The sequence below is a fragment of the Papilio polytes genome, unplaced genomic scaffold (genome assembly GCF_000836215.1).
Source record: "Papilio polytes unplaced genomic scaffold, Ppol_1.0 DF820844.1, whole genome shotgun sequence".
Classification (NCBI taxonomy): Eukaryota; Metazoa; Arthropoda; class Insecta; order Lepidoptera; family Papilionidae; genus Papilio; species Papilio polytes.
Genome location: NW_013528360.1, coordinates 310,219 through 323,078, shown reverse-complemented (window position 1 = coordinate 323,078; position 12,860 = coordinate 310,219). Strand labels below are relative to the sequence as shown.

General features: G+C 35.0%; 2 protein-coding genes across 3 annotated transcripts; one reads left to right on the top strand and one right to left on the bottom strand.

Moving 5' to 3' along the window:
• Positions 1–1,452: 1,452 nt before the first annotated feature.
• On the top strand, positions 1,453–7,393 carry LOC106110182 (pancreatic triacylglycerol lipase-like). Of its 2 annotated transcripts, none has more exons than XM_013291921.1 (9): positions 1,453–1,713; positions 4,294–4,380; positions 4,685–4,736; positions 4,998–5,099; positions 5,440–5,581; positions 5,965–6,113; positions 6,184–6,398; positions 6,652–6,805; positions 7,028–7,393. In XM_013291921.1, exons 1-9 carry the CDS (start codon positions 1,662–1,664, stop codon positions 7,098–7,100), a joined length of 1,026 nt encoding a protein of 341 aa, XP_013147375.1. In that variant the 5' UTR covers positions 1,453–1,661; the 3' UTR covers positions 7,101–7,393. The 2 variants fall into 2 exon arrangements, with proteins under 2 accessions (XP_013147375.1, XP_013147374.1); XM_013291920.1 differs by having other exon boundaries at positions 4,995–5,099.
• Positions 7,394–7,398: 5 nt separating this feature from the next.
• On the bottom strand, positions 7,399–12,624 carry LOC106110181 (organic cation transporter protein-like). The gene is made up of 5 exons (XM_013291919.1): positions 12,400–12,624; positions 11,510–11,917; positions 8,943–9,350; positions 8,574–8,817; positions 7,399–7,880 (listed from the first exon to the last, which is right to left on the bottom strand). Exons 2-5 carry the CDS (start codon positions 11,902–11,904, stop codon positions 7,458–7,460), a joined length of 1,470 nt encoding a protein of 489 aa, XP_013147373.1. The 5' UTR covers positions 11,905–11,917; positions 12,400–12,624; the 3' UTR covers positions 7,399–7,457.
• Positions 12,625–12,860: the final 236 nt, after the last annotated feature.

The window sequence follows — 12,860 nt, the reverse complement described above, 5'->3', positions numbered from 1 at the left end:
TAAATAAATGTAATTTTTCATAATAAAAATATAAAGGAGGCTGTAGCTTATTTTAACAAATCTACAATAAAATATGTTTTTTTTTGTTATCAAGTCTACATCAAAATTAGCTCACATATCCATTTTTCCATACAATTTATCTTTTTAATGCCAATTGTTTTATGCTATGATTTTGTTAGAGTTTGATTGTTTTTGTGAATTAAATTTGTACAATAAAATTTATTTATGTGAATTGTATTATACATTTTGTTTGAGGTTCCTTTGTAAATTTTTAAAATATTTTTTGTAAATATTTGTTCTATAAGGGGTTTCCCGTTGGGCCGATTGGGATTTTTTTCCCATTGGGTCGATCAGCCCAATGGAAAAATTACCCAAATGCGCCGATAGGCTTAACGGGAAACTCTCGTTCTCCAATACTTTACAATATTTCCTTTTTTGTTTGTATTTATTATTTTAGGTTATAAAATTATTTTTAGTTTAAATGTGATAGTTATATGTTTGTCAGATAAATGGATAATTTGCCTGATGCTGAAAAGTGTATTGTTAAACATTCCCACATTGTGTATTTAAAATAAAGATAATAAAAATTAAACCGACTAATATCACTTATTTTCAAGTTTATATAATTTTAATATCAAACCAATGTTTAAAAAAAATAAAAATAATATAGCGTAGCGATCGAAGTTTTAAAAAAAAACTCGTTATATATCCAGTCAATTGTACATAACCTTAAAGTATACTTAACCTACATGCATTTTGTAATAAAAAAAGACAAGAATTGGCTGGTTTATTTATATTTATGAGAAAAAAAAAGTAATCTTTGACAGTCATTTTGTATATTCGACCGTGAGATATGAATAGTTTTTCATTTAATATGCAGCCGCGATCACTTGACCCAAGGGTCGTATACAAGGTTGCGTGTAAAGTTACTTGCAATTTATAGATTTCGTTACTAATGATACAGTGTGAACAAACTATGATGACAATATCGTCCACGTTGTGCAGGACACTAGGAATTAACTTAATGTAAAGGAATCCGCGTTGCTCACCCCTAACGGAGGCATGACATACTACGAGTTTTTATCCGCCTATTGGGGAGCAACCCTTGATCTGCGCTTGCAATTAACCCCGAGCTACTATAAAATTTGGACCAAATATCATTAACTCAAAAATGGTTTACTCCAGACTATCCTCTATATCACTAAATCACGATGCATTCAGCAGTTTAGGTTTCAAGCTTACAAAGATCCATCCATCTAAACTTTCGCATTTATATAAGTAGATATTTTCATCTACACCGCTGTCCAACCTACATTACCGCGGCCGTGAAGATGTCACGTCAATTGTCACAACAGTTATTGTCGAATTAATAATTACGAGTAGTGTTGCGTGCGATGACAAAAACTCAAGAAGGTCGAGCAATGAAGACTGAAGCCAGTCGTGCTGGGTCACTTCTGTTGCGACGTTGTTTTCAATTTAATCCTGATACATATTATCCGCTCAATATCATTAGAGATAATTTAAATGTAATCTAGTAATATCTTGAAACAAATTAATTTTTTATACGGTTTCTTACTTTGAAATATCAAGAAAATTATTAGTGATTTAGTTTATGGTGTATTTGAATATTTAAAGTTGTATAGACTGTGTATTTGTGTAAAATGCGCTACAAGTTGGAAATAATTTATTTGGTTATTCTAAATATTATTTTTGGTAAGTATCTTGTCTCTACATTTACTCAATAACTAAAACAGTGGTAGAGCCCGCTTTAACATCTTCGCACGAATAGGCCGGCTCGCCCGGTGTAATACCACGACCACAGACAGGCGTGAAGTGGAACCAATTCCGCGTTTCGACTGATGAGTGTGGTGTCGGAGGCCTAATTTTTGTCCCTTTCCATTTCCACCCTTTTCTTAAGAGGAGAGGATGGAAAGGAAAAGTGGATTTGATGGTGGAGGAGACGCATAGGAAAGAAAAACGTCCTCTTTATGTGCGTCTCCTCCTCCGTCAATGGAGGGTAGGCAACGCATCTGCAATTGCGGATGTCTATGGATAGCGGTCGCTTTCCATTTCGGTGGATTCAGGTGGCCGCTTGCTCGTTTGCCACATTATATTATAAAAAAAAAATAAAGTCGCTAATGTGGTGCAGATGACCTCTAGGTCCTCAGAGACCCGTGTGCAGCGAAAAATTCAAGGTTCACCAGTAAAGAAATTAATCAAGTACTACTAACTACTGTTTTCGAAAGAAAAATCAAAAAGGAAATCCAAATAAGTGTGTGAAAGGTCTAAAATGATTGTAAGCCAAGAGACTTTTATACCTAGACCGCGTCTCCATTAGTTGTAAAAACGATAGGTCCTCAGACTTCATTCAGACATAATTTTATACTCGGAGTTAGTTTGATTTTCATTCACGTAGCTTTATTAATATGGTAAATAAATTACCATAATGGTAATTAACTAAATCTCAATATTTTTTGTCCGTTACACAGTTTCCAATTGTCTGTTTTTTATAAGAATAATTAGTAACTTAGATAAGCCATTTTAATACGTATATTCATCGAATGAAAAATGAAATTGTACTCTATTCTTTTGACTGTAACGTGCAATTTCTAGCGTTTTTCAAATATAAGGTTAAAAAGAAATCTTCGAGTAATATATAGTCTATCTTCAGCTCTATCCTAAGTTTAAAAAAACATATCTGCATACGAATTGAGTACCTCCTTCTTTTGGGAAGTCGGTCAAAAATATAAATGAAGTCCTTTAAAACTGGAGTTATCAATTCAACTAATGCTGGGTTGCTGAAGTTTCTATTTTATCGTTACCTATCGATTCATTAGTATTAAGTTGAACTAAACTTAAAAGATTAAAATTTAAGTTACGTAGATCGGAATTTCATGAAGTAATCATACAAAATACACTAATGAATGCTTAAATATAACTGGGAAACCAGCCGTAACTTAAACATAGCATTTCCAAGGACAAATGTAGACGCGATCTATGTAATTACTTTAGTTATTTATAGCATCAAGAACCACAATTATTATACAGAAACCTTTGGTTTACGATTTACTAACATTGACCACAAAGTATGTGGTTATAATTATATACTTAACTGTTAACTAGACGGAGTTTTTATAGCAAAAAAATATTACATGTTACCAACACAATATTATATATTTTAATTTTTAATGCAATTTTTTGATTCTCTACACAACTGTTCCCATTGGCGAAATCTATATCTATACTATTATAATAAAGCGTAAACACACACTACTTTGTTGCCTAAGAAGTCAGCAATTATAGCATATTTTTGAATAATTCTTTTTGTAATAAAGAGCCCTACACTTACGTCATGCTTTAGACTATGTATTTTCACGCCATTAAACATAGAGGGATAATATTTTGGATAAAAACCCTAATGTGGGAAAGAGACCATAAGTTGCTGCCAACATCAAGAAAGCAAAATTGCCATAGTAAGGTAATTGGTATTTTGACATTTGCAATTGATTATTTGGCACATGTAAACTATTAAATAACATTTTCATAAGTTTATGCGGATGAAGTCGCAGGGGAAGAGCTATCTTATATAAATTCAAAAACAAAAACAGTAAATTTCTGTCAAAACCGGATAAGCGAGAGTCCAAGGAACTGATATTTTTCTCGCTTGTAAAGGTTTCTAACCTCCTTTATGTAGGTCGTCTATTAGAACCGACATATCTAGTTCTTATCCAGGTTCTGTTTATGTTACTTTAATACCAACGTAGCAATATAACATCGCAGTATAATGATACTGTGAATTTAAAACCGAATATCATTTTCGCTACGAAAAGGTCAGCTTTTATGCTTTTTTCAACTTTGTTGCCATGACAAATTCCAATGTCGGATGTAATTTTTTGCCAGATGCCAAGTACGAGAGTATTGTCTAATTAAGATACGGAAGACTTTATTTATCTTCGCTGTAAATGTAATGAACTAGCTGTTGCCCGCGACTTTGTCCACGTACAATAAAGATAAAACAGTAGCCTATAATATCCCCGTATATGTCAGCTACTCTTCAGTGAAAGTCTCTTCAAAATCGTTTCGCAGATTACCCGGAACAAACGCGCTTTAAGGACAGACAGACAGACAAAAACTTTTTAAATGCGACTTTAGTTATTAGCAATGCAAATACATCATCTTCCTGAAACCTGGAATTTTTCTTTTGATATTACGAACAGACACTCCAATTTTTTATATGTATAGATTAACCAGCCCTATATATTTCAAAGTTTCTTTGACACATGAATATTCCAGTGACGTCACCAGGCATGGCTCAGAGGAACGCATCTCTTCCATTGTCACCTTACAGTTTCCGGAACATTCTTCGCGCTATGGTGCCCGGTATGTATCATACATAATTTCACTAGAGTGGGTAGGAAATAGACTTCCTTGACTAGAATTCTGTTTTCTAAGTTATTAAATTACCTTTTGGCCGCGACTTCTTCTTCGTGGAAAAAAAAAGTAAGTAGCTATGTTTTCTTACAGGCTACCTACTCTCTACATCTATGCCAAATTAGATCAAGATTCGTTAAGCCGTTTAGGCTACAAAATAAAACAACCATCCATCCATCTTAACTTTCGGATTCATAATATTAGTTAACTAGATAAGATATTGATCAATTGATATGTGCGTGTTACATTTCAGTTCCGCGCGGCCGAGTGGCTAACTCCAAGGACGTTAGGATTCTTTATTACGGGTGAGTTGTTATTTATTTACGTTTGTTTTAACACAATTTACTATATGATCATACTTCATACTAATATTATAAATGCGAAAGTTAATATGGATGGATGTTTGTAGCCTAAACAGGTGAACGGAATTCGATGAAATTTGGTACAGATGTAGAGGATAGTCTGGAAGAACACATAGGCAGTTCACGTTTTTGTTTTTTTTTTTAATTCCACCCGGACGCTGTCGCGGGCGAAATCTACAATATATTCCCGTGTCACTTCAGCAGGGACATCAGCGAGCCGGCGGTATACCACTACGCGACTCTCAAACAATTGCTGGCAGAGCCCGAGTTCGACATTACAAAACCCACTTCGCTGTACATACACGGGTGAGTTATGTAAGTAACATAATAATTAAAGTAACAATACTTAGTTTATAATCAGCTAACTATTCATCCCCACTAAGACGCTCGGAGACATTTTGACCCACTGCAGATCGCCTTCAAACTTATCTTATCCAATATTTGCAGGTACTCATGATGTTTTCCTTCACTGTAAGAACGTCGGGTAAATTATGTACATATGAAGTTCGAGAAATCGAAAATCACATTGGTACATGGCGAAATTCGAACTGGGTTCCAAACCTAGGAACTGTGGATTACAAGTCAAGGGCTCAAACCCCTCAGCCACCGACAGATAGACCATGTAATGTAATTTGTCATGTCGCAGGTACGTGGAGCAGGCTACAGACGACAGCATACTGACAGTTGTGCGTGCATACCAGCGTCGTGGCGGTCACAACTTTCTGCTGCTGGACTGGAGCAATCTTGGCTTCGGAAACTACATCAACGTTATACTCGATTTAAAGCTGGTTAGGATTTTATCAAAAATATTTTTGAATTAATTAACTCGATTTATTATACGATGTGTATAACTACTTAATTACAGTTTTTGCCCGTGATTTCCTACGCTCGGAATTAAAAAACAAAAAACTTGGAGCGTACTTAGACTGTGTGTTCTTGCAACCTTGAAAACCAGTGCAGGAACGGCCTGGGTCTTCCCTGCCTTACTTTTCCCCTTTGCCACCTTTTGCCAATTTTTTTTACTTACTCAGGTTGTTGTACATTAAATTTAAAATGTATTTTTGTGGCAACTCCTGCTTATTATTTAGTTATTTATAGCCAAATTTCATAGAAATCCGCTTAACTGTTTTACCGATGAATGTATAATACTAGAGTATTTTTTTGTTTTCAGCTTGGTGAGGAAACAGCCAAGGCAATGGCGAAGCTACTCAAAGGTGGTCTCCCTATCGATAGACTGCATCTAATCGGTCACTCGCTGGGAGCACATCTCGGCGGCTTCTGTTGCAGATATCTGAAGACTTTAGGATATAAAGTGCCCAGGTATGTTCACAAGCTAAGCTCTGAAAGAACTAAACTATTCTGAAATCAATTGGTGGAGAATTTATTACAGGTTAACAGTACTAGACGCTGCATATCCTGGTTTCTATCCGGCCTTATTCCTGAAGCCGCTGACTCCTCAGGACGCACGCTTTGTCGATGTCATCCATACAGATGGCGGGGGCTTTGGCGCGCCCTCGGCGATAGGACATGCTGACTTCTGGCCCAACGAAGGACGCGCTAAACAACCGGGATGTTTACCTCTCACAGTGCCGCTTACTGTTGAAGGTATTTATAAATTTGTTGCTTTAATTCTATTTCTGATAGTTAATAGTAACACTAATAAATCCCGCAAGTTTTATTTACATATCTTAATATTAAAGCTCCTGCGTAAATATAATAGCAATTACATCTAAAAATATGAACCTTCAGAAAATGACCAAAGAACTCCACTGTATTTACAATTGTGTTACATATTGTATCTCTTTTGTACTTTTTGACAAAAACAGAGACAACAATACCTATAACAATGGTTCCTTAGACTTCTGCAGCCACTGGAGGTCGTGGCGGTTCTGGGCGGAGTCTGTGGAAGGCGGCGTGTTCGCGGCGCGGCGCTGCACCGGTTACGACGCGTTCCTGCGCGGCCATTGTCACCACGAGCCCATAGTCCTCATGGGGTATAACGCTACCCCCATGTAAGTTTACACTAACATTACTTAGAGCACACCTTTTGACTAAACTATCGAAAAACGTTGTGCGATTGTCAATGTTTCGCGGCCTATTTAACTAAAAATCGAGTAGTATAAGATCATAGGAATCAAAGCGCGACTAAACCGTTATGCGATAGATTTATCTCAAAAGACTACGGTTCCAGTGTGATCTGTTTTGTTTTTGTATTGGTTATTTTTTTATTTCAGGTTGCGTGGAAATTATTATTTAAGAACGGCGGCGGAATCTCCCTTCGCTTTGGGTGAAAGAGGCGCAGACTGATGCGAAAAACTAAAATTATACTCATTAACTAGTTATTGTATTTAATTAAAAAATAGACTGTTAATTATAATAGAAAATATCGGCGTTAGGTGCATAAATGTTATTGCTTAATTTACTAGTCTGTATTAGCCCTAGGTCACTGTTTTTAGGCCATCTACTGTTGATCCTAGCGTGTAGTTTTATTACTAACAATCCGTTAGAATACTTCGTCATTCTTAAAACCAACTAAATACTTGTTACGATTATCATTCATTTATATAGAAGGCAAAAGGAAGGTCGTGGGAAATAAAATTGTAAATTCAACATTTATTAATTAATCGTATACTTAATAAAGCTATAAAATAAACTTAATTGTACTTAATCATCTTCTAAACTATCAGGTAATGTAGTTCCTTTCGTCTCTGGGAGTAACAGACAAACTATGCCAGCCGCTATTGGCGCGAAACCAAATATCAATGTAGGTAACCATGACACTGTTAATGACAAATTGGATACAAACGGTGCTATCATAGATCCAATCCTCATAGACATTGAGCTGGATCCCATCGCCATGTTCCTTACAACAGTAGGGAACAGCTCCGAGGTATAAATGTAAATAGTAGCGGCGACTATAGCAGCACAACTGACTCCTAATGTCCCAAGAGTTAGTGTAATCCAAAAATCATCAGGGACGACTCCTAGCACCACCACGCAGACGCCCCCCAGCGTGAAGAACATCGCAGTCGTGATCCTTCTACCGAAGTATTTTATCAACCAAATTGATATAAGATTCGATGGAATCTGGAAAAGAATAAACTTGGTTTAATTCACCACTAGCTTTTGCTTGCGACTCCATCCGCTTGAAATTAAAAAAATGGATTTAGCTTATGCGTTTTATACACTATCCTCTGCACCTATGCCAAATTTCACCGAGATCCGTTCAGCAATTTGAGCTACAAACTCTAACAAACATCCATCCATCTAAACTTTCGCATTCATAAATTTAGTATGATTTACACGTACTTTGTTAAATCTCACAATGGAGAAAAGTAATAAACACTATGCTGTATATTATTGTTAGTTTACGGAAACCTTATCGTCTTTGCATGCTTTCCCTTATCAGCCCAGTTGTCTTCATAAATATTCACGGGTTTTATTAGTACAATCGTATAATGGTAAGTTTTCTTTAATTTGTTCCTTTTCCGTACTATTCATTCCAATTGTAAATTCAAGGATTCCTTATCGACTGCCATAAGGAAGTCTCTTCGATGTCTCCATTCATTGCGAGGAAAATCAAAGCGTAACTATATTTAATACATCGCCCTTGATCACGCGTGCCATGAATTTTATTGTTAAACTTATTACAGACATAATTTCAAACAGATTAGATTAAGTAATTATAACCTCTTTTATATTACTTTTAATGTACACTCCAGCTTTCTAAATTAAAAAAAGATCCATTCTTTTTCACTTTTAAATAGACATGCCAGCTACCTGTATAGCTCCAGCAGCAGCAACGCTGATGAATGGATCTGGGCTAGTCTGGCTGATGTACTGATTGAAGCCGAAGAACGTCAGCCCGCTGATGGTCCACATGACGCAGCAGCAGACTGTCCTCAGCCGCAGCGACTTGCGAAACAGCGCTGAATAGTTGAGTTTGGGCCCTGACGGACTGCTCTGTATACTCTGTGCTAATTTACTGAGATTCTCTTCTACTTTAGTTGTTGGTAGATTGTTCCTGGAAGATTAATTTTAAAGGATTATTTTGTAGCCTTTGAACCCTTTCTGAAGTTAATCTATGACAATCAAAGATTAAGTACTCTTAGCTTAGGCATAAAAGGTAGTAGGTAATAAAAGACTTACATTACACAAGCTCTCTTTACAATAACAGTTGCCTCCTTCACTCGTCCAACGCTGACCAACCATCGTGGTGATTCCGTTAATAAGAAAAAGTATCCAAAATATATGACAGGTGGTATCGCCAACGCCAAACTGTAAGAGTCCCAACTCCTGAAAAAGTAGGCGAACAACGGCACAGTCATATGTCCTATTATAAATGGTATTTGGAACAAGCAGCCCAATATCTCCCTGAAGTTGGGGCCGGCTGTCTCCATGATCAGCACGAAAGAGACGACCATAGTTCCCGATGTTGCTATACCGAGGAAGAACCGTAAAACGGTAAAGGTAGTGTAATCGGGTGCGAAAGGGATGGCGAATCCGAAGACTATGAGAGCTGTTATTGAGACGAGGAATGTGTTCTTTCGGCCATACCTGTAAGGAACGTAATATATGTCAGTGGAAGGCAGAATGTCACATAATGCAGAAAGCAATACTGAGATTATCAGATAATGTGTTATGCTTGTAAATAATGTTATATTCTTAGTTAATTCAATGTCATTCATATAAAATCCAATATTAACTTTACTGTTATTGAAGTAACGCTGCAACAAAGCCGCATTATCGCGTAGTGATATATACTCAAGTAACTATAAATTATTATTTACTAGCTTTAGCCCGCGTCACAGCCCGCGTGGAATAAAAAAAAACTAAGTAGCCTATGTGTTCTTCCAAACTAACTTCTATATCTATGCCAAATTTTATTGAGACCCGTTCAGCAGTTTCTTTGCAAACTCTAACAAACATCCATCTAACCTTTCATATATTAGCATGATTATTAAATTATTTTTGAAAGTTCTGATTATTACATCATTTAATTTATTTTTAGGCCATTATTCAGTTAAACAATGAAATATATCTTCAAGATAATGTCGAATCATGTAAAATTGTTATCAAAATAGATTATATACGTGTATGATAATTTATTATTTTATCTCCTACGAGATGCAACAAATGTACAAAACATCACTATTTTTATGTTCTTCTGTAACCTTGGCACAATTTCTTATCTTAAGATGTTAAATATTTTTATTTTTTATGCAGTAATGATTTAACAAAGGATTTTAAGAGTGATAGGATCATAAAAGGTTACGTTAAATTAAAAATGTTAAAGAACATTTAAATTTGATACGCATTTACGCGTAAAAATATGAATTTATAAAACTAACATTTGGCAAGCAATGTATTTCTACGCCACAACTTATAAAGATCAAGGGTCAGATAAAACCCATTGTTTTTAAGTCAGGGTCAATTAAATTCATAGAACACGCTAAAGTCGTTTACAGATGAGTTAAAAAACGCTACAAGCTTATTATCCGCGAAATTAATATAGTCACGATGTTATATATTAATTTGATATACTGAATCGTGTTTGTCATCTTTTATGATTATAATTATTAGACAAAGGCCTTCCATACAATATACGGTATTCCGAACGCATCCAAGGACTTCCCACCATCCATACAAAGTCATGTCGTAGCGGGAAGGCGTAACACAGTAATGGTTTCAGTGGCCTCATTTTTAGGATTTACCTCTCGCAGAGGAGTCAATGGCCCTACACATGTTTGTAATTAAGATTTTCCATAATAATATTTAATATTTGCTATAACTTTTATTAAAATATCGAAGATAAATAATGTTTTGATTGTCTTATATGGATTTAAAGTTTTAAGTTGCGGAATAAATTCATAAGGAACTACAAAAATGTAATTATTTTTATCATAATATTTTATTGGTAGCCTTGATTTTTTATTGTTAATTTTATAACCAGTATCTCTTCTTTATCACTTTTTGATTTCAACGCAAAATTAATTTTTTATTTTAATTGAATCCTTTATACAGTAATTTTAAACAAGTTTACTGTGTTGAGAAATTTTTGTGTTTCGTAAATCGATAAATGTAGTCAAAAACCGGGTTTACTAGTTAACAGATATTTAAATTAATTAATGCAGATTATTCAGGTCACGTATTCCGTTTACGTTTGTAGATACTAAAGCTATTAACTCTAACAATCAATTGTTACAACTTTGTATATCTTTAACAGACTTGTGGCGTGTGGTGCCTATTTCCGTTCAGTGCCCTGGGTTAGTTACCCTACCGCGCACTACCCAAACGCCGGTTCTCTCATCCTTTTTGAAGACATAAAAATAGCAAAAACTTGAAATATACTAAAAACAGTGTATTCGTAATACCTTACTTCTTACTAATATTTTTGCGAAAATTTAAACAGATGTTTGTTAGAGTTTCTAGCCTACACTGCTGAATGGATCACGATGAAATTTGGCATAGATGTAAAGATTAGTCTGGAAGAACACATAGGTTACTTACTTATGTTTTTTTAATTCACGCATAGTCAAGGGCGAAAGCTAGCGATACAAATTTATGGTAAAGCTACTCGCAATGTTAAAAAAACGAGCCTATGTGTTCTTAGAAATTACTACAGTAATATCAACACGCTTTAGCAAACTATACGTTAAAAAACATACAGAACAATTGAGTACCTCCTTCTTTTGGAAAGTCAGTCAATAACTTACCTATCAGAAAGAAATCCGAACAAAATACTTCCTAATAATATCCCAAACTGCAGGACTGTCTGTGTAAAGCTCGCCAGCCAACTTCTGCTGCAGATTAGACCCCATTCCGATACAATCGTGTTCTCAAACGGGCTCGGATCGTACTCGTACTTCAAACAATCGTCATAACATGTTGCATTGTGAACAATTCGACTTGAATTAGAAAATTCTATGCACCAGAAGTTTAATTTCGGTGTAAGAAAGAGTACTGCCATTTGAACCCAACCAGAGGATAATTTTACAAGAGAAACTGTAGCGCAGACTAAGATCTGCCATCTTCCGATGTGGCCGAGAATGTTGGCAAAGCCATCTTCTTTTTTGGCGCTGTTTATTTGAGAGGAGAGTTGGATTACCATTTTTGTTTGTAACCTGAAAACATGTAAAATTTGCTGTTTTTAAAACCGTTTTATTTTTATGATAAAACGCGTCTTAGTTACGTACTTATATAATTCCTTAGAGTGTGTTTTTAATTTTTTAAAACATATTTTATATGTTATAAATTCTAGAACAACTTTTTAAAAAAAACTAAATTCGTTCTTAAATATAAATAAAGAAATCTATTTGTGGTGAATTTTACCAAACTTATAAATTTATTTTAACTAATGTATGTAGGACATGCCCATCACAGGCGTCTACCAAATAAGGTAAGACCACTTACATTTCTAGGCTTTTATTCGAATACGTCATCTACATATAACTTTCGAAACCATGTAAGTATGGATGAAATAAAAAAAACAAAAACATAAAATTTAATGTACTCTAAATCGCTTCCGTACCAGCGAAATGTACTTCGAACACAAACAAATTGAGTATAAATTATCTGTTATTGTAGTTATAATATAAAAACATACCTTAAAAGAAAAACAAAAACACGATATTCACACACTTAAATCCATTGCTCTTTACATGAAATATTCACAAATAACTCTTTCAGGGCACAAAGATTTTAAATTATTTTAATAAAATCACATTTTAAATGTTCTTGAATAAAATTCACAAAATCGTCTATAATACTGAGGAAAACGAGATACAACTTGCCGTGAGAGCCTTGTCTCTGACACTGACTATAAAACATATGAGATACTAGTGATCGACCGCGACTTCCTTAACGTGGAATTAAAACTGAAATCCGTATTACTATCGCATCTTTTTACCAGAACTTCCCATTAAAATTCCCTTCAAAGTCAGTCTTACTGTTTCCTAGATAAAGGAACCTGAGCAAGAAACAAACGCGAATTTGTCGACAAACATTTATAATAATAGTACATGTGTGACGCGTGAGTAAAATATTGCATTGGTAGTGTCTTTAATT